Source organism: Mirounga angustirostris, unplaced genomic scaffold (assembly GCF_029215605.1).
Source record: "Mirounga angustirostris isolate CCGP_5_RB_7025 unplaced genomic scaffold, mMirAng1.0.hap1 SCAF_12, whole genome shotgun sequence".
Classification (NCBI taxonomy): domain Eukaryota; kingdom Metazoa; phylum Chordata; class Mammalia; order Carnivora; family Phocidae; genus Mirounga; species Mirounga angustirostris.
Window position 1 is genome coordinate 32,466,309 of NW_026991720.1, and position 21,711 is coordinate 32,488,019.

At 43.5% G+C, this 21,711-nt stretch overlaps 1 protein-coding gene across 18 annotated transcripts in view; it reads right to left on the reverse strand.

Annotated features, from left to right (window-relative positions):
* Positions 1 to 4,281: 4,281 nt before the first annotated feature.
* The window catches only part of ST7 (suppression of tumorigenicity 7), a 237,249-nt gene continuing 219,819 nt past the window's right edge, over positions 4,282 to 21,711 (reverse strand). For 6 of the 18 annotated variants that reach the window (XM_054505214.2, XM_064575019.1, XM_045864358.3 and 3 more), the window contains 3 exons: positions 15,326 to 15,418; positions 12,517 to 12,656; positions 4,635 to 11,677 (listed from right to left, as the gene is read on the reverse strand). In XM_054505214.2, coding sequence (XP_054361189.1) covers positions 11,558 to 11,677; positions 12,517 to 12,656; positions 15,326 to 15,418 — 353 coding nt within the window. In that variant the 3' untranslated portion in view covers positions 4,635 to 11,557. The other 12 variants (XR_010406410.1, XM_064575020.1, XM_045864359.3 and 9 more) reach the window with 6 other exon arrangements.

Here is a 21,711-nt window from a genome sequence, read left to right on the forward strand (position 1 = left end):
TTTAAATTTCAAGTAGTCTGTGACTCAGCACAGATTTGTTTTAGGTTGGTGAAGTGCATGGTCACGGGGTGAGGAGAGGAACAGTACAAAACAGTGGAAGGAACATAAACATGTCTTAAACATATTAACATAGCCTCTGAAGTTTCATATTGAAGAAAGATGTAATTTAAAAAAATAATGGAAAGAAAGATCAAAGTTTACTTAGTAGTCCATGGGTGTAAGGTGTTAGCGTTTACTCTATTTGGGAGCATGTGGTTGAATATCTTTGCTGTTCTCATTAGATATTGCAGAGTAACATTAAAAATAAATTCGTTGAAGGCCATAATGGAGAACCAATTATTAGGCAATGCCCAAGTGTGATCATTCCTGGACAAGAAGGAACCCAAACAGAAATTTCTAGAAAAGAACAAAAAACACTTCACAGCAAAATCTAATGGACAAGAAATCTACACTTAGAGAAAAATTTATAAACTTAAATACCTTTTTCTTAAAATAAAAATAAACCAAGTATTTGTCAGAGGAAATTAGAAAAACTCTAATTCTTCTACACAAGGGAAATCAAGAAGAGCAAATAAAGATAAAAGCTTAAAATATTAAAATACAAGGCAAAAAGTATAGTTGAATATATCTAAAACTTGTTTCTTTGAAAGAATTAATTAGATAAGCTTTTGTGAGGCTGAATAAAGAGGGAAAAAGGAGAACAGACATATAAAATTAGAAAGGAAGAAAGAAATAATCACAGATACAGAGGATATTAAATGTATAATTAAATAATATAATTATATGTGTGTATGTGTTACTCTGTGGTAACACATTTGACTGCCTAGAGAAAATGGTAATTTCCTAGAAAAATACCAACTAAACTTAAGAAGTGGAATATTTGCACAGACCAATCACCACTGCAGATAATAAAACGGTGATCAAAGATCTATCATTAACAAAGCACTAAAATCAGGTATTTCACATCTGAGTTTTATCTAATTCTTTTTTTTTTTTTAAAGATTTTACTTATTTGACAGAGAGAGACACAGCGAGACAGGGAACACAAGCAGAGGCGGAGTAGGAGAGGGAGAAGCAGGCTTCCCGCAGAGCAGGGAGCCCGATGCTGGGCTCGATCCCAGGACCCTAGGATCATGACCTGAGCCGAAGGCAGACGTTTAACAACTGAGCCACCCAGGCTCCCCTGAGTTTTATCTAATTCTTGAAAAGCAAGTAATGTCAATGTTTAATCATTCTGGGCCATATAAAAATATGGAAAGCTCCCCAATTCTTAAAGGCAAAACGACTTTGATATTAAGTACTAATAAAAGAAGTTTAAAAAAAAAAAAACCCTAAAGAGCATTCCCATTTGGTCATATTGTATTATTTCCTATATACATTGCTAGATTCAATTTGTGAGTATTTAACTTAGAAGGTTTGCGTTTGTATTCCAATAAACACATACAAGTTGAGGCTAAGGGACACTTATTGTTCTGCTGGGAGGAAGGATCCTCATAGAGGAAAGCCCATCAGAATGGATTTTGATGTCCCCTCATCTAGAAATAAAAGGAGAAGGCAGGAATGCAACTTGGATTCCAGTTGCCATCTCAGCAAGAAGACAGGAACCGTGGACCTTGGGCGAAAAGTGTAAGAATCATGTAAAAGTAATCATCTTAAAAACTCTTCTGCCGGGGCGCCTGGGTGGCTCAGTTGGTTAAGCGACTGCCTTCGGCTCAGGTCATGATCCTGGAGTCCGGGGATCGAGTCCCGCATCGGGCTCCCAGCTCAGCAGGGAGTCTGCTTCTCCCTCTGACCCTCCTCCCTCTCATGCTCTCTGTCTCTCATTCTCTCTCTCTCAAATAAATAAATAAAATCTTTAAAAAAAAACAAACAAAAAAACTCTTCTGCCATATTGGCTGCTCTGGCCCCGCCTCCCCATAAATTTGCATGAAACCCTTAGCAAGGCCTGAATGCTTGTCCTCAGGGGCAGCAAAACAAGGCAAGAGCTAAAAAGACAGCAACCACTGTGGTATCCAGGCCCGGGAGACCAGAACAGCAAGAATGAGTCCTGGTTGCTCTCAAGAGTTGAGCAGAGTAGTTGAACAGAGATGTGGAGGAAAGGGAGCAATTGGGGTCACAGCCTGTCTGAAGAGTGACTCTGGGTTATAAGGGGAAAAGTCTATTAAGTTGGCAGAAGTTTAGAGAAGCCTTCCTCCTCCTCACCTGATTAGCTCCTCTCATGGACCATGGACTCATTTCCTTCAGCAATCTCTATTATCCCTGTGTCTTCATTCTGTCCCCATCTTTTCTCCACCTTTACCTCTCCCATTCACTCCCTTTCCCCCTCAAAGTCTAATTTTTGCCTCCCCTTTCCAAGAAATCGCTTTAAAGTCCTAATTATTAAATTCACAAGGTGCTTCTAAATCCGTGTGTTACATTTCTTAGCTGAATCTCCTGCAACTGGGGTTTCTAACAACAATTCACACTAGGCCATTTCCACTTGCTATTGCCTACAGGCTCTGGAAACTTTCACTTAAAGCTTATTGCAGTCTAGAGTCCCAACTCAGGTCGAAATCTCTTTGGACTTTGGTTTTCCCATCTGTTAAATCAAATAATTGTATTAGATAATTACTACATTTTCTTCCAGCCCAAATGTACAATTCTAAGCCTTCCTTGGTCCTTCTCTGCTGGAACCAACCCCTTTCCTCAGACTATGAATCAAGTTTTATTTGCGCCTATCATGAATTGCCTCAATTTGTTCAACATATCATTTGAACACCCGCTTCAGCTCAAGATTTCTGTTGGGGGAAGAAGCAAAGAGGCAAACAAAGCAGACACAGTCACTGCCCCCAAGAGCAGCACTACTGGTGTGGATATAGGAATTCAACCTCTCCCAAGATAATTTCCTCAGAGCAGGAGCCAGCTGCATATCAGGGCTTTGCACAAATACAGTAGAAAGAAACCCTTGCCGGGCGCCTGGGTGGCTCAGTCGTTAAGCGTCTGCCTTCGGCTCTGGTCATGATCCCAGGGTCCTGGGATCGAGCCCCGCATCAGCCTCCTTGCTTCTCCCTCTGTCTTTGCTTCCCTCTCTCTCTCTGTCTCTCATGGATAAATAAAATCTTTTAAAAAAAAGAAAAGAGAAACTTGCCAAAAGAATGAGAAGCCCTTGTGCGCCTAAACATTACCTGGCCACTTACTTTGCTCTTGGATGAAGGACGGGAGCCAGCAGGAAGTCCAGCTGGGAAGATGTGGTGGTGGTGCCTTCCCCGCACACTGCCTATTTTAACACTCATGGGAAAAGTTTCAGGATTCTAAATAAAATGGAAAACAAACTGTAAAGGAGTCCTTTTTTTTAAGCACTGAATTGAGATTTTAAATAGAGGTACTTTTCACTTCAGATGGAGGATTCAATGTTATTTATTTTTCTTCTTTTGCTTAAGTAAAGCCAGATGTTCAGCAGGTGTGAATCGTAGGCTTTCAAAGGTGGTAAGGACAAATGACCATTCTGGTTCAGATCACGAAAATACTCAAAGAACGCTTACAGTTAAGCATCAAGGATACAAAAATTGTTTTTAAAAAAGTACCCCCTGGGCGCCTGGGTGGCTCAGTTGGTTAAGCGACTGCCTTCGGCTCAGGTCATGATCCTGGAGTCCCCGGATCGAGTCCCACATCGGGCTCCCTGCGCAGCAGGGAGTCTGTTTCTCCCTCTGACCCTCCTCCCTCTCATGCTCTCTCTCTATCTCATTCTCTCTCTCAAATAAATAAATAAATAAAATCTTAAAAAAAAAAAAAAGTACCCCTATGAGAGAACATTTTAAAAACGGCAACTCTGAAAAGTAGTCAGGTTATACAACAGACTGTTGGGTCTGTAGATTCTCATCAAAAGTTTTCTTCTCACAACAAATTTTCATAAAACAAAACCAAACTATAGTACTGAGTTCTATTCAATGAGTAGAATCTCTGAACTGGAACAACTTGTCACGGCATATTCTCATGAAGAATTTTGTTTCATTCATGCCTCCTGTCCTTCTTTGTGGAAAGCTCTTTCTGTGCATTTGGCCTACAAAGACCAACAGTTTGGGGCTGAAAAAGGTGGTACTTTTGGGCCAAAGACATTCTATTTTCCAAGCCAATGACTGTAGGGGTCCAAAGGGCCTGCTGAGATGAGTTTCGTCAGCAAAGAAAACCACTGTGGGGCATTCAGAAGATCTGGGTCCTTAATAAATTAAATGTAAACCCACAGATTTATTTGGGACACCAACACTTTTAAGGTTGGGAGACATAAGAAGACACACTGGTTGCTGCAATACACAAAAGTTTATTTTTGATTTTTTTTTCTTTTCTGAAGGCAAAATATAATAGAACGGAACATCAATGAATTTTGTACAACAAAAACAGCTTTTAATATGGAACAGACGGTCCATAAACAATTTAAAATCTCGGAATGGCTTCCCTTTTTCAGAGTCATGCTTTCTTGCAGTCCACGAGGAGTTGGCACGAAGAGATGGTGGCAGCCCACTGGGTGAGGGGAGTGGAAGGACAGGTGGGTTTCCCTAGATCCGCGTCAGCTGGTGCCACAGGCTGGATGGAAGGATGCTTTCCACTTTCTCCATGACAAAGTTTAAGGGGGCAAACAAAGTGCTGAGGAACTGCAAAGAAACAGAGAGGCACAGAGTCAGGAGAGATCTTTCAAGACTACAGAACGAACCTTTCCAACCTATAAGTCTTGGCATTATAAAAGTCTCAAAGGCTACAATTTTGTATTTATGTTATAGGAAACAGGTTGATGATCACACCTGCATTCCAGCCCCCGCTCCCCAGCTGTGATAGATAAGCGGGAGAAGGGGCTGCAGACTGCCCCCTTCATTCCTGACAGCAGGCCCACGGTTCCCAGGCCTTCAGATCCGTCTTCAGGATCTGCTGGCTGTGCATGCAGATGACTAGTGCCATCAAAAGGGACTGACAGTTGGGTGACAAGTAGGCAGAAGAGCTAAAAAATTGTGACACTTCAGACCACCTGCCTGCCTAGCTGGGTACAGAACTCACTTTAAGGGGAAAAGGCAATTTTAAAAAGTCAAGTTTGTTATATGGTTGTGAATTGCTTTGGGATTCCATTGTGTCCCAAATGCCTCTGTCACCCATGCTCATGTCTGAACTACCTGCTTAGTGGAGTGCATCATGGGAGCCCAGGGGAGGACAGCAAACTGGCCAGTCTGTGGATAGCATGTCCTTGTTGAAGAAGGGCTGCTCTGAGGAGATCTTTGGGATCTCTTTCATTTGGTTTCTAAATTCCTTTCTGCTTCTCATGTAGAGAAAAATGCTCATTAACTGTGCCAAGTACCTCGCCTGAGACTCATTTAACATCATCTCAAATTTGTTCTGATTATGTTCTCGTGAAGAATTAGCTTCATTCCACAAATCATCCAGCATCTGGCAGAAGAGGTCCCCTAACAGAGCTCCACATGAGAGAGAGATGTTTGGGTGGTTTCCTTGCTCTCTGTCAGTTCAGAACCAAGGTATTATCTTGCTAGGGTTCCACACCTGGTCCTTACACTATGGAGTCTTGTCCTAATCCCTTGTTCTCAACAAAACATTGTCTACACCATCAAGAATTTCCCAGAGGAGTATAGTGTAGTATGTAAATACATAGGGGTGGGGGGTGGGGCCATGGTTCTGAGGTCAAAGTAATAGTATATTTAATGAAGTTAAGAGAGGTTCCTCCGTATGTTCTGTGGATTTCAGATCTTCAAGGGGTATGCTAAGCAAGTTTCAAAATTCACTTGACCTCAGAATCTTTCCTTCTTTGTTGTTTTTAAGTACCAGTAGAATACTGGGGTGCCTGGGTGGCTCAGTCGGTTGAGCATCTGCCTTCAGCTCAGGTCATGATCCTGGGGTTCTGGGATGGAGTCCTGCATGGGGCTCCCTGCTCAGTGAGGAACCTGCTTCTCCTTCTCCCTCTGCCCCTCCCCCTGCTCATCCGTGTGTGTGCTCTGTCAAACAAATAAACAAAAACCTTAAAAAAAAAAAGAACCAGTAGAATACTAATTGTAAGATCTGCGACACATTATAGCTGGACCAATAAGTGTGACATTAGTGTAAGGAAACTCAAGATAGTATAATATTTGGAATCCTTCCCCATGTTGTGTCTTTTACATAAATTAAATATATTTGCTCTGTAAGGCACCTAAGTGTTGGATAAGATATAAAGGAGTCTAGGACAAAACTCCCATTGTCAGGAAGCTCAAAGCCCAGGGTCAAGGGGAAGGGATAGGTGGCCACTAAGGCCTCCACACAGCGAAGTAATGATACCAGATAGACCATCATAGAATGGAAGATAAAAGCCCAAAGAAAGCACCAGGAGGACTCAGAAAAGGGAGAGAATCCATTCTGTTGAAAGGAGCAAGAAAAACTTAAAATGAGGCAAGTGAAATAGACCACAATGGATGGTTGGGATATCAAAACATACAGATGGGGTAAGGATGGGAAGGAAAGAAATATGAGGAGGTGAGCCCTCCAGGCTCAATAAACAGCTGGAACAGAAATGGGAAAGTAAGTGGTATGATCAGAAGGCAGTAAGTAATTCAGCTTAGCTGGAATAGTTAATAGTTCAAAAGTGACCAGAAGAACTCTGGGGAGGGCCCTGAATGCCAAGTTGGGTTTGGAGTTAAGAAATAGGCAGCCATGGGGCACCTGGGTGGCTCAGTCGTTAAGCGTCTGCCTTCGGCTCAGGTCATGATCCCAGGGTCCTGGGATCGAGCCCCGCATCCGGCTCTCTGCTCAGCAGGAAGCCTCCATCTCCCTCTCCCACTCCCCCTGCTTGTGTTCCTACTCTCGCTATCAATCTGTCAAATAAATAAATAAAATCTTTAAAAAAAAAAAGAAATAGGCAGCCATGTTAGTACTTGAGCAAATGTGGATGGCTCTTATGCCAAGTGGGTGTTAGGTATGTGTCAATTTCTGGTAACCTGAAATTGTCCTTTGTTGTGTGCACAGAACCACATGGGATGCTCACCCTATCGCCCAGAAATGAATAATTACTGCCCAAGCTGCTTGTTGAGAAAGTTTGTAAACCTAGTTATGAGAAGATTGCTTATTTGTTTATTAAAATCCTAGTTACGAGATTTTGTTTGTAATCAGAGACTACCAAGGCTCCATAAAACACAGCATTTGCCTAGTTCTGTAAAGAGAAGGTAGGTGCTATAGTAGTCTGGATAAATCAGAGATTCTGACAGGGGTTGTCAGATTGGGCTCACTGAACAAGGCGATATTGCTGGTGGAGTTATTATATCCTAAAGACTTGACCTAAAACAGATTCAGAACCATCGCAGCTGTGATGGAGTGGGTAAGGAACTACCGAATTAGCCCGAGCCCCTGCAGTTAGATGAAAGGCATTGCTCCAAGTCTGTATTCTGTGCAATTTCATTCACTACATGTGGGGACATCAAGGAGCCTCAACTTGGGAAGCAGAATGAACGGAGAGGTCGTTACAAAGTTGGTTCAAAATAAGGCCTGTTTGTTTGCTTTGTTTTGGGCACTGACCTGACTTGCATAAAAAGAACAAAAGCGAGGCCTCTGAAAATCAAGAGGGGACTCTCTAGCCCTGTTTGATGTCTGCAGTTGCCCCTCTTCCCATACTGCCCAACAAGTCACAGCGGGCCCTGCCTCCTTGGACTTCACGTGCACTTCTCAATAAGGTTCCACAAAGGAAGTAAGTCCTAACACCTCCAATAAATGCGACGATGTACTGTTCTCCCTCACATCTAGAGTGTTTTGTCCTTGGGAGAATCGAGAAAAGAATCCCCAGAAACTTTTCCTAAAGATCCTAATTCTCTTGCAGCACCCGAGTTGAGATATGCACCTTTTATTAGTAAGCTACCTTCCTCCTTAGCACCCCTCCGTGCATCCTCTTCCTCATCCTTCACCCACAGGGAAGAAGCAGACAATGCAATGAGGCATCTGAAGCCCATAAGCCCTCTCATTTAGTAACCAGATAAAGGTTAGTGGCTTTCATCAGAAGGTATTAAAAAAAAAAATGTTTGGTGGAATGTGCCTTGCTTAGGATGTTCATTTATACTTCTTTGCATGTTTGAAAATCAGTCAATACTTTTGGGCCAGAGACTCAACCAATGCACAGAGAAACAGCAGTTTCACTCACAGACCTGGGAAATTTATTGCCTGAAAAGTGAAGTCTGAATGAGCAAGACCAGGCAGCCCGGGAACAGCTCATCTATCTCAATGTCCACAACTTCTGTCCAGAGGGCAGAGATACACGGTCCAAGATGCACCGTGATTCAATCAGTGCCTTAGGGTGAGAAAAGGCAACTGGACTAATAAAAAAGAGAGAGTGACACTTCAATCGCCTGGTCCTCCTTTTCCTGAAACACCATTATTTAGGAGAAGGTCATGGCTCCCAACATGCTTCGTTAACATTCAAAATGCCTCTGCTTATCTGAATAAGTTCCAGGTGCCCTATTGCAATCAGACAATTGACATTTCACTGTAATCAATATCAGACTTCAAAGAGGTCAAGGCCTATAAGTGAAGACGAGAGTCAGAAGTCAGGAGGCTCAGTCTCCGTGAAGGAGAGAGATCAGAGGAGGAAAGACAGAGCCCTTCAAAGCTGACGGGGTCAAAATGCTGACCTTCCCACATTCTGCGAGGGGCTGGGTTTGAAATGATAACTTCTTTATATGAGCAACCTTATCTTGGTAGCCAAACATTCGAGGAAGAGTTAGTCTTAAGTCATGGAGGTAGATTAGATTAGTGGGGGGGAGAAGCCAGTTGAAGCTGCTCATTTTACTATTCTCCAGTGGCTCACGCTTAGCTGTGGGCTTCCTTACTGGCTGCGTATCAACATATAAACAGACTGGAGAGTTCCCAAGCTGCATGCAGCCTGGGGGGTGGCAGTGCAATCTCTCTGCATCTCCTACGAGTCATTATCCCAGGGACATTATCTCCACGAGGCCTGAGAAAGTCATTTTCACAAGCTGCAAATGGCTGTGGGCAGCCTATGGGGTGGCGGTGATAACCTGCAGGGGGCTTCTCGAAAGGCCTGCGGCAGTGACGGGTGAAAACTTGGGGAAGACTCTGGGGACAGGGTGGGCAGGAGAGGGATGGGGCCTGTCTCCTTCAGGCCATCCATCTTCCTTCCCCATGAAGGCTCTCTAGACATTTTGAAAACTGTTAAACCTTCAGGAAGGGCAAGATGAATGTGATCTTCCAGACAGAGGTTTAAAAGCAAATTTATCTAAACTATATTTGGAAATTATGAGTAGCTGACCAAACAACCACACCCTGGCAGAGTAGAAGCAATGAGCGCGGTAAGGCAAATTGATTATTTTATTCAATCAGCTGATCTAGACTCAAAACCAAAGCTTTGGAAACATGACATGATCCCTAATGGACACATCGCTCTGAAATTCTGGAGGCAGTGGAGCCTTTCCTAGAGAAGACCCAATCGGGCAATTCGTCCTTCCATTCAATGTGGTGGTCGCAGCCCTGGCAAACCTGAATCACCTGAAAACTTGGATGCCCAGGCTGTACCCCAGGCTGCAGAAGTCAGCATCCCCCAAGGGGGAAGGGGGGCAGCCACCAGTCACTCGGAGGCCCCCTAAGAGCAGTCCAAGGTGCAGCCAGGGGAAACCTCTGATGCCTAAAAAGTGTTCACCTCAACGGCTCCGGCAGTGCGCCCCGTTCCGGCAAGCGGCCGCTCAAACGCTTGGCTTGCTCCAGACCAGGTCCTTAGCAGCACATACAGTCCTCAACCCCTATCCTCAGAACCTGCTGGAATCCTTGTTAAAAACACAGATTTCTGGGTGCTAACACTCAAGATTCTGAATTTCTGGTGGTGGGGCCAAATGAATTTTATGTAAAGGTCTGTTCTGATCCGAAACTCCCACCAAGTGTTAATTGCTTGTTTAATGAAGAATACTGGAAAAATGACATACTTGGACAAAAATGCTTTAAAAACTGTTTAAGAGAGGAACATTTAAAGGAGGAAGAATAATTGTCTAATGTTGTAAATATATTCCTGTTTTAAATTTTACTAAGTTAAACTCTAATCTATTCAGAATTTTGGCAACTATTTTTACTCAGAGGTTGGCTTGGGGGTATAATAATGAATAGTAGAGGTCCATAAACTAGAGAGCATCCTGGGTTTAAAAATCACGGTATGTACAGAAGACTTAAGGAAATTTGAGATGTTCTACCAATAGTCAGAGGTTAGAGGTGGCCATGAATATATTAGTTGTCATAAGAATTTACAAAAAGGAGACTTGTTGAGTATAGTTTTGGAGGGCAGAACAGGAACAACAGGTGCATATTAGAGGGAGGCCGATTTTATTGTGTAAAGAAGACATCTGAGCCAGGAGACCAGTTAAGACTCTTGCAGAGGAGTCCAAGCAAGAAGTAGAGTGGACAATGAAATGGGCTTTGATGTTAAGTAGGTGAGTTCCCCATCATTGAGAGTATTCAAGAAGAGTCTAGATGACCTCCATCACATTACTGCTGAAGGCAATTTGTTTAAGGTCCTTTTCAACTCTAAGAGTCCATGACTATAATTACAAAAGAGGAGGAGAAATGCTAAACTGTACCTGATTTTTACATTGATTCTTTCTGCAGAAACCACTACCATTTATTTATTTAATAATCATTTATTGAAAACCTACTATGTGCAAGGTGCTGTGCAAAGCTTTGGGGATACAGAGATGAGGAAGACACAGTTCTGCTCTCAAGGAGCTCACATTCTAAAAGGGGGACAGACAAGTTTTCAACAATTATAATATAGTACAATAAATGTGATAATGTTGGTATTCATGGAATACTGTGGAATCACAGAAGAGAGACCTCTAACTCAGCTTAGGAGAAACTCAGAAAGAAAGCTGAGAATAAAAGAAGGAAGAGGAGTTAGTAGAGTGGACAAGCTGGGGTGGTGACGGGGAAGGGCATTCCATGCACAGCAAACAGCACGTGCAAAGGCACTGGGGTGTACAAGAGCCTAGGCATCTGGGAGTGGTGAGTAATTCACTATGGCCTAAGAGCAGTGTCTGTGCAAGAGTTGGGAGAGATGAGGTTGCAGAGGCAAGCAAGGCCAGATCATGAAGGGCCTTGCATACCATGCTAAGGAGCTGAGACTTTATCCTGAAGTCTGTGGGAAACCTCTGGAGAAATTCAAGCAGGGAAGTGACATGCTCAGACTTGCAATTTGGAAAGATCATTCTTGTGTCAGTATGAGAGAAAGCCTGGCAGGGGATGAACCTGGAAGCCAGGAGACCAGTTAAGACTCTTGCAGAGGAGTCCAAGCAAGAAAAAACAAGACCTAAATGAAGAGAAGGAGGCCATGGGGAGGGAAGGAGGGGAAGAAGAGGTGAATTACATTTACTGAACGCCCAGTGGCTTAGGAGGTTAGACCCGACACGCTGTGGAGGCCGAGACAGGTAAGATGTGGGGAGTGAGAGAGAGGAGCTCGGGAGGGCTGCTGCGTTTCTGGCTTGAGTAACCGGGCGGATGGCAGTGCCATGGGCGGAGGTCAGGAATACAGGAGGAGTGGTTTTGGTGGTGGGAAAGGAGGGTGATGAGTTCAGTTTTGGAAATGTTGAGATTGAGGTGCCGGTGGGATTTCCAGTTCATCTTCAACACGCATGAAAATACTCTGGCAATTCCAGTCCCTGAGCTCTGCCGAGCAGAAAATGTCAATCATCTGGAAAGGGATTAAATCAACTCAGCCAAGTTAGAAATCATCCTTTCTGACTCCACTCGCCTTGAAATCAGAATAGAGTTCCAGGGAAACAACTGACACTCTTTTCCTTATTCCTTCTGTTTGAAAGTCATCTGTGGCAAATGGCAAAATCAGTAAGCCCACCCTCCCTGCACGTGCCGTTGAAAACGCTTGGTTTTCAACCAGGAAACAGGGGTTCTTGCTTGTCAATTGTTAATGCAGACGGCTTTTCTTATTAAAGCTTCATTCCTCAACCCTCCTGAAAGGCTCTCACTGGATTTCCATATTCTGAATGTCATGTCTGTATACTTAACAAAAGTTCTTAATCTACTTGTTCACTACAAGCCCTCCACAACCTCTCAGCTCATTCCCTAAACAAGCCAAAAGTTTGAAGCCATGAAAATATTTTTTATTTAAATCTCTGAAAATGTAAATCTTGTCTTTATTAAAGGAAAGACCCACAATATCTAAAGATTAGAAATAATGTCGTTCAACTTACAGAAAATGGAGCAATTTCCCACACATTTTTCATTTGCTAGGATTCCCTTAATTATTTATTTAATACTTTCAGACTTCATACCTGGTTGAAATCTGGGATTTTTTGTGTGTGAAATGAGGCAAGGCATGCATTAACAAACTACCTACACTTTCTCACTGGCCTTCAACTTTTGGATTCCACTGATGAAGACGAAAATTAAACAGTGAGCAAATGATCAATACAGGCACATCCTTTCCTACACGACACTCCTTCGTTTCTCTCCCGCTGCTTCCCTTGGCTTCCCTGGCCCCTGGCCTCAGGCTCCCTCTTGGCAAATACTCACAGCTTTTGCGAAGACCCCCATAAGTTCTGGGAACTGATGTGTCAGGAGGGCCAGCATGGCTGTGAAGGAACACAATCCAGCAGTAAAGAGAATGAAGAAGGGAAGCTCCTTCTTTGGGTAAACTGAGACTTCATGGAACGCTGTGGAGAAGATCCAGAGGGAAATAGGAGTGTCAGAGTGAAATGCGTTCTTGGGGCATTTCTGTCTGTGGGACGGTCTCTGCAGAGCTGTGACTGAAGCCTCTAGGGAACACAAAGGGCAGGGCACCTGAATGAACCAGCGCCACCCTCTGAACCGGCCTCTGGCTTGCCTATCTGCTTCTCCCGAGGCCACAGTCGAGCTTTAGTGCTCCACGGGGGAAGCACGATAGGGCTGATCTGAGGATGTCGCACATCTGTGGGGGAACAGTAACACCATCTCTGCCTAATATATAGTCCTGCTTTCTCAAAAGGGAACACAAATAAAACAAAACCTTATTCACATTATAAAATACATGTTCACAGTGCAAAACCCAGAAAATCCAGAATTAAATATACTGGGGGGAAAAATCCTTTCTCTAGATTTTGACCTTCCTGTAATTTTGTAATCATTATAATGAGGTGATATTGGTTTATCTTGTATTTTTTCCTGGCCACTTCAAGTATGTCGGTGGAGGGAGCCACCCTGATAGACATTCAGCAAGGACCTCACATGCTGGCCAATTCAACCTGCAAAGGTTGGAGATCAAGGCTACGGGGGTCATCTGGCACCACTGTAGGAGACTCTTGATGATAAACATACTTCCAACAATCTCACAATCACCAGAAAAATAAATAACTGGTGCTCTTCAGAACACCTTTCATAACTTTAAAGTTTCAAGTGCTGGGCTTAGGGAAACCAAAAAGCAGGTGGCGCCAACACCAAGAGAGCGGACTCCCCGCTTGCTGCTTGCTGGCTGGCTGTGAGCCCCTCCACCCCCCGGGCGGTGGGGTGCTTACCAGGGGAGCTGGGGCTGGCCTGTGGTGGAGAGACTGTGAAACTGCCTCTCGAACCGAAAGGTTCCAAGTGGAAATCCAGATCTAAAGGCCTTTCCTCGACTGTTTAGCTCCCATTATTTACAGCCCTAAACAATAATTGGCTGGGCCTGAGATTGAGGGCAGAGGGGCAGGGAGGGACAAAGCAGAGACAAGCCTGCACACGTGAATCCGGGCGGCTACCTGCTGGGATTCGAAGGAAGGGTGGAGGCACACTCTGGCCCTAATGTCCGACGAGGGGACTCTGAATGTGCAAAATGTGGGGAGCATTCCAAACAGTCGGTGCTCTTGGTATCCACGCCATCCTCGCTGTCAACACCCAACCCCCGAAAGATTGTGAGGGGAGATCAGATTTTGGACCACTGCATTCAATTAAATAACTGAGAGTCATAATTTTCAACTTCGGGTTCATAAAGATTATTCCTATAAAGTTTCTTTTAAGAGCTGTAATCTTGTTCTAAAAGTGAATCTATTCCCATGGAAACTTAATTGGACTCAATTAAAACATTTTAAAACTGTGCTTTTCAGAAAACTGCCTTTCTTACCAGAAACAAATTTTAACAAGGATCTCCTTGAAGCGGGAGTCCAAAGGTAAAGCGTGGGCCCATAACAGGAATTTCTGAAATCGAATCTAACGCAGTGTGAGGCACCAGACCCTTTTTCACAATAAAACTCGGGCAAGGAGCAACAACACATCACAGAGCTCTCCCAGACCCCTAAGCAACAAATAGGACATGGCCTCTGGCTAGCGAGGAAACAAGGGAGCGACCTCCTGCTGCTTCAGTCTGAGACAGCAATTCGTGCTGCACCCAGATCCCACCACGCCGGAGACAGGACAGGCTCAATAATGTTGGCACTGGACCATTTACTATGCACCCAGGGCTCCAGACTTACCCTATCCCTTGGAGCTAGAGACAGGATTTAACTGGGGCCGGTCAAAGAGAGGAGGTGGCAGGAGAGAGGACAAGGAAGAGAGACTAGCCAAAATTTGGGGCTTAGTATCTGAGAGAGAAAAGCATGTCCTAAGTCAGGGCTACCCGAAGAGCCTGGACATGATCCCTGCATACAGTATGATTTGACAATAGCTACTTAGCAGGACTTGTCAAAACAATGTTGTATTACAGCAAACCGAACCATACTTCGCACGCGCGGCACGGGCTATCAGACTGCTAGCTCGTCAGGGTCGCAAGGGCAGGGCTCCCCCTCTTCCTGCCGCATACAGTGCTGAGGCTCACGTGTGCTCTGCTCATGCCACGCCAGCTCATGACGTGCGACCACGAGGGGCTCCCGGGAAACCCCTCCGGCCGCCGCTGAGAGCACGCCCACCCGGCCCCACGCCTCCGCCTCCGGCAATGACGCCCCCGTCCCGGCGCTGCCCTCCCATCCTTGACTCGTCTGCAGCCCCTCTGGCGGCAGCACTTCCGCTTCACACTCCAGTCTGTGCGGAGTGCATCCGAGCGGCTGGGCAGCTCGGGCAGAACCACGCACAGGGGACCAGCCCTCAAACACCCACCCCAAACTAGTGGTCTCTGCGCTCAGGCCAACCAGCGCACGGTGCCTCTTCATCTAAATTTCAGGGCTTGGAGGTCTTTCCCTGTGAGGAATCTGCAGAGCCTTGGAGGAGCAGGATGCCAGACCCACTCACGTAACTCACTTTAATGCACATGCCAGCAAATAAGGACAGGGTTTGGGAGAAGAGTAATAAAAGACAAGGAACATTACAAACATTTATCATTCCCACCTCTTCCCATCCCCACGTTCAGGCACAAAGAGAGGAATACAGAAGTGAGACTTACACGGAAGCAGCTCTCGATCTGCTGTTTCTGTACAGATTGGATAAGGATAAAACAGATGCCCCTTTTCCAAGGGATAAGGGATCATCCGAAAAGCTGAAAATGAGAGACAGTATGTTAGAAGTTCAATATTTGTCTCATAACTTCTCAGTTTCAAAAACAGGCTTGAGAGCATTTTTATAATGGTAAACAGTTCTGCAAGGAACTCCCAGAAAGGATGCAAGAGTTACCCAAACTCTGAGTTATGTGCAGATAAACTGTCGGAGATGCGTTATGATGTATGACTCACACGTTAATCTCACACTATATATTCTGGGCAAACCTCACAAAACTGGGTGGGGATGGGGTGCAGAGGAGGAGGGAAGCCATCAGTTCAATGCCCAGGATTTCCTCATCTATAAAGTATTATTAAAATGTCATGAGCAGAAATTCAATATAGCTCAACTGATGGTAAGAACACAAACCTGGATTGAAATGCTTCCCCAAGAAGCAAATGTGAACTGACTTGTTGAAGCCTGTTACAGATGTACAAATATGAAAGGCATTCTGCCATGTCTATTTAAAAAAATATGTCTAGGTGGATGAGAATTCCAACCAAGATGGACAAAAACAAAAATCTAAAAATGCAGGACTCGGGAGGTATTTCTAAACTTTATATGAAACTTTCCAACCTTCAATATCATGTGGGGGGAAAAATGGATCTGGAGAGATTGATTATCTCTGTTTTGATGATGTCAGGCCACCTAAATTCTGCTTTTGTGGCTTCAGATAACATTAGGCCTCACACCGAATTATGGTTTTCCAATCAATCCATCCCTCTCCATTATCACATGTGTTACTCCCCCTGTTACGATGTCATGAGCATGTTAGTCTCACTGTTGCTATGAACGCAGTGCTCACGAAGTAATTTTTCTTCAACAGATGTCCTGTAACTACAGCCCGCTGTGGATAGAAAATATAAAAACTGCACCCTACACTGGCAACATCAGGTAACGATCCTTGCCTTCGTGTGTGTCAAAGAGGGGTTGGGGGGGGGCGCACACAACAATCTCTTTAGTCTTAAATGCTGTATTTCAAGGAATCAGAGCTACATCCTCAGCTGGGTAATTACCTACGCCTTCTCAAAATGCCATCAATGCACATATTTATCTTTTGCATACTTATTTCAAACAGGAATCAGAAACAAAGAATGTTCTCCCTCACAAGACATGACAAGGTTCCATTGTAACCAGCATCAGTGCACATATGGTATTTATTCTGGTGTCTGAATATTATTTAAAAGTAAAAACATTATGTATGTGATTCCAGCATTTGGAATGCAGTCCGTCCGCAGCACAGTGGTCTCACTCTGACGTTAGAGCACATTGCCATGGAGAATATAAATCACTATCAACGTGGGATTAGAGCAGAGCCAGTTTGCTGGCAGTTTGCTGAGGTAAAAATGTTATCAATTTTCCTCTTGTAACAGAAACCTCTTAAACAGAGATTAAAACATTAAAAACACCCCAGACTTTAACTCTTCTTAAAATGAAAGGCTCACCCTAGTTCAATCAGACTTTTCTTTCATGCAAACAAAGATGACTTTTGCCCGCTGCAACAAGAGCAAGGGGTGCTCTCGGCACAGGTTGTTAACGCACATAGATCACGGAAGGAACCAGTTTCTCTCGATAGGTTTGCAAGACAAGGGAAAAAAATTACATAACAAAAAAAACCCCCAAACCCTTTTTAGTGTCTTTATAGGATACACTAAAATCTCTTCTGGGAAGCAGTGTGTTTAAATTTAAACTGCAATATGGCAGGATTTTAATACCATTTCCCATAAATGAAGGCTGCTATGAAAGCATCCCAGAAATGTGGAAAAACCTACGTGGAAGTTTTGTTTTGTTTTGTTTTTAACCCAGATTCCCTATGTGCAACAGGGCTGCTGTAATTAAGAATCTGTTCAGGTTCACATGATTGAAATAAACCCTCGGTTTTCAAAGTGGCTATAAATTTGAATGCTAAATTTTATTCAGAATTGAAGTCAGTTTGCACTTCGGGGAGCAATTTTTTAAATGAAATATAGGAGAGTAAGATCTTAAGAGTGTTCAACCATAGAAATCTAATGGTCGGTTGGTGTCTTTTCACTCAGATGCCAAATCTTTTTTGCAGCAGTATTTGGCATGCATACAGAATTCTGTGCATCAAGTTAGTCTTTTTCTTCTAATCAGTTCTGGTCTTTCTGGAGAGGGTGGAGACAGTGATTCTATACAACTTAAACACACACACACACACACACACACACACACAGAGTCTTCCTGCACTGTCCTCCCCCGGCCCCCCATGGCAACCTCCATGACTGTAAAAAGATGCTTACGGTGCTCTTAAAATCTCTTTCTCATGTCAGCTGTCATTTACATTGAGTTCATAAAATAAGATTAAGCTTTTTGGCTTCACTAAACAAAAGCAAATGCAATTTCTGTTTGCAATTCTATCCTTTACCCACCCTGCTGTGCAGGGTCCAGCAGAGGGGGAGATAAGCGGTGGAGGGCTGGAGGGAACAGGAAGAACACTGCCGAAACCTCGCCAGCTTCACCTCCCACCTCCTGATCCCTCTCACTGAAAAGACATGTAGCTGCTCCACAAGAACCTCACAGCTTTAGCTGAATGTCCAGAAATTTTGCAAGCGCAAGTAGTAACACATGGGTTTCATGGTGCAAATGAGAAGGGGAAAAAGGGCATCTGTTTTATGAATTTCATCTATTTCATGAATGACTACAGACCTCCTAAAAATCTTTGTCTGGAAAAACATACATTTCAGAAGAATTAAAAATATACATGCACTTGGTTAAAAACAAAACAAAAAAGCTGGGCCGCTCCAAGTGAATGCATGGGACACGAACGGCGTTTCTGCATTTTCCTCTGTGTGCCGTCACCTCCCTTACCTTGACTTCTGCTGTGCCGCTGAGGAAGGGGCAAAATGAAACCGGGAGTCAGTTATGACCACAGAGGACCCCCACAGTGAAGTCTGAGGCACTGCAATGCCATCTCCTTTCCCTGACCAGACACGTTTTCTAGGCTCCACACCTGTCAGTGCCGGGCTCACCAGAGACCCTAAACTAACACTGGAGAAAAAAATCAAGAGAATCAAAGAAGAGACAGAAGGATGGATACAGGAACAAACTAATTCCCTATTTTCCCAGTGATTTCTAATGACCTCTCAGCCTACCCACTATATAGACAAGGATAGAAGATAATATGTGATATTTTGTCTATGTTGCCTTTTCTTTTTTTTTTTTTTTTTAATTTATTTATTTGACAGAGAGAGAGAGAAGCGAGAGAGGGAATACAAGCAGGGGGAGTGGGAGAGGGAGAAGCAGGCTTCCCACTGAGCAGAGAGCCCGATGCGGGGCTCGAACCCAGGACCCTGGGATCATGACCTGAGCCGAAGGCAGCCGCTTAACAACTGAACCACCCAGGCGCCCCTATGTTGCCTTTTCAAAGAGGATCTCAGAGAACTTTATATAGATTACTTGTAATAGCAAGAATTGCATTTGAATCCCAGCTCCACCTCATCAAAATGCGAGTGCCTTCCTCATGCACCAGGCATAGCCACACATTGTCCCTGCACTGACGGAGCTCACGGCCTACTGCAGGAGACGGATGATCCAATAATCATGAAAATCTGTGTGGAAGATTTCCCTGCCATAGCACCTCCGTGCTGTGTGTATCTAATGGAGAAGCAGTGGAGGTGACAGCTAACAATGAGCCGAACTTGACCAAGCTAAAAACTATATGCCTGGATGGGTCATTAGTCTGTGTCCCATCTCTTTGTCTGTAAAAATGAGAATACTACAGACCCTGAGAAGCTTAAAGGAACTAAGTGTGGCAGATGTTAAGGTGTTAAACACGGGGCCTGATGGCTCAATAAAAGTTAGTTTTCTCCTTATATTCCCTTTCTACTAAACCCACAGTTCCTACTTTCTTGATCAGGTCCTACTCTTGCTTATAAGTAAAAATGCTGCTTGTTTATAAATAACCAGAAGTGCAAACGATAGAACAGAAAATTATCATCAAAACAAATTTTACATTTTCACCTTTGACTGTAAAGTAGGTAACTGGCCATAAGTGCTATTTGTCCTTCGTGAGGCATTTGAGCACCATAATAAAAAATTCTAAAGTCAAAAGCCCGGGGTGCTGATCCATACTCTGGCACTATCTAGCTCTGTGGTCTCGGGATAATCACTTTCCCTTGGTTCAATGATCTACCATTCCAATTCTGAAGAGAAATTCTGGAGTATTATAGCAGATTCACCAACCTGTTGTCGACCCTCAACACTCTAACACTCTGTTCCTACTTCCGTGATAGCATTGATTGTATGCACACTACACATCATATAGATGTGTGTGCTAATGTACATATATGTGCGTATATATGAACAGATGTGTGCGTGTATATGCACACACAATGTTTATCTCAAAGCATTTCAGAGTACTATTCATCCTTTTATCTCCAACATAATGCTTGGTACAAAGGAGGGACTCGGTATGTGTTCACCGAATAAAGGAATACATGAATTAATGCACAATCAGGAAGAGGCAACTTTTAAAAACTCAAGTGGATCCAAATTATGGTCAGTCACCACGTTGGAATAATGAAAGGGACAAGCTGGTCCTACTGGGCAGTAGGTGGGGAGGCACTACACGATACCTGGAGTCTGGCTTTTAGTGTAAGTTAGCTATGACCAGGAACTTTAGCAGACCATTGCTTTCTCCCAAATTATAAAATTTAGCATTAGATCTATGGGGTGAGGGATGGGGGAATCTCTCTTTAGCAGTCCAAAAGGTGCCAGTCCTTCAGAGGAAAGGTCTGGTTAGTGGAAATGCCCCAAGGACCACATCTTACAGCAAGGAACATTTGCCATCGGGTTCAAAGAGAATAAATTAGAATCAGAATTTCATCCTATGCTTCAACAATGGGCCATTTTCTCCTCTCAAAGGAAATACTCTGCCTTCGTCCCCCTAAAACACACCATCTTCAACTCTTATACATTATTTAGTGAATTCTTTGGGGAAAAAAATCTCCAAAAAGAAAATAAAGAGTCTTACTTGGTCAAGAGGAAAAAAATGGAAACAAAGAAAGGCTAAGTGATTTACCCCATGGTATACTTGTCTTCTGATATATAGAACTAGAAAATTAAATCTTAAAGTTCACAGCTGCGGTCAGCAGACTACCCTGCTTTATAAAATAAATACAGCCAAAATGAGCTTGAAAAGATCGAGGTAGGATGGAGATGAGGCCACATCAGTATTTAATATAGGTATAACAGAAGATGTGCCATTTAAAATAGAGCCCCATAAGGCACAACACTGTGGTAAATAGACCCAGTATGAATGAGATTGCTCATTTATATAGGTTTTGTATATTCAACTCATACTTGCAGTAATGTGTGTGTGTGTGTGTGAGGATAACCAGAACCTACAGTGTTTAAAATAAGTGTAATTCAGATAAGATGGCAGCTGTATAATGAACTAAGAAATGTATTTTTTAATCTTGTAATTAAAACTTTTCCCCTTTCTTGATTATCTTGACTTTGAGGAACATATTGTGTAATTTCAGGGGCTGGGACAGTGATGAATCAAACATTTTAGAAACCTTTGAAATGCTGATGTATTTGTGGTTGAGGACTAAGTTTTGTTTTGTTTTTTTAACCACCATATGTTTCAAACCCAAACAATCTCTGCCATGCATCAGCTGGACTTTGGGGTTTTATCAAAAATGTGAGTTATTTCAGCCTGATTGGTGGGAACCTCACTTAATTCCACAAGATGACTAATGCTCCAACATAATAAACTCATTAAAAAGCAAAGAAAAATATATCTCTATCGCCACTCCTAAACCAACACTTTTGACAGAAGAATGTTTTTTAATCTCCGAAAGATCAATTAACTAAAAGAATACTCATTTTTAACATGGGAACTGGTGAAATTAGGTACTGTTACTTTCCTCCCTGAATTTCCTTTCTAATGAAAAGGGGAAGTTGGAAGGGAGTTGGGGAATGGCCTTAAATTTCAGAACGAACAAAAAAAGATATAAAGGACAAAACCTAAACTATGACGCTGGCAATGTCAAAAGGCGCCACCACGTGGTGCACTGGAGGAAGTGCAGCCTCTTGCGCTCAGGCACAGGATGTCCAGGGGACCTCTGAAGGGAGAAGGAGCCCTTCACCGCTGTAGCTGTCTCAACGCAAGGGCCCTGAAGCCCGACAATCTGGGGTGGGGCAATGGCATTCAGTATCATCTGTGATTCACAGTTTTCAAAAACTGGGTAAGTTAGGTCAATACCACTATAAATAGCCAACTCAGAATTGTAATCCAAGTCTTCCTATTTAAGATGCCTCCATTTAATT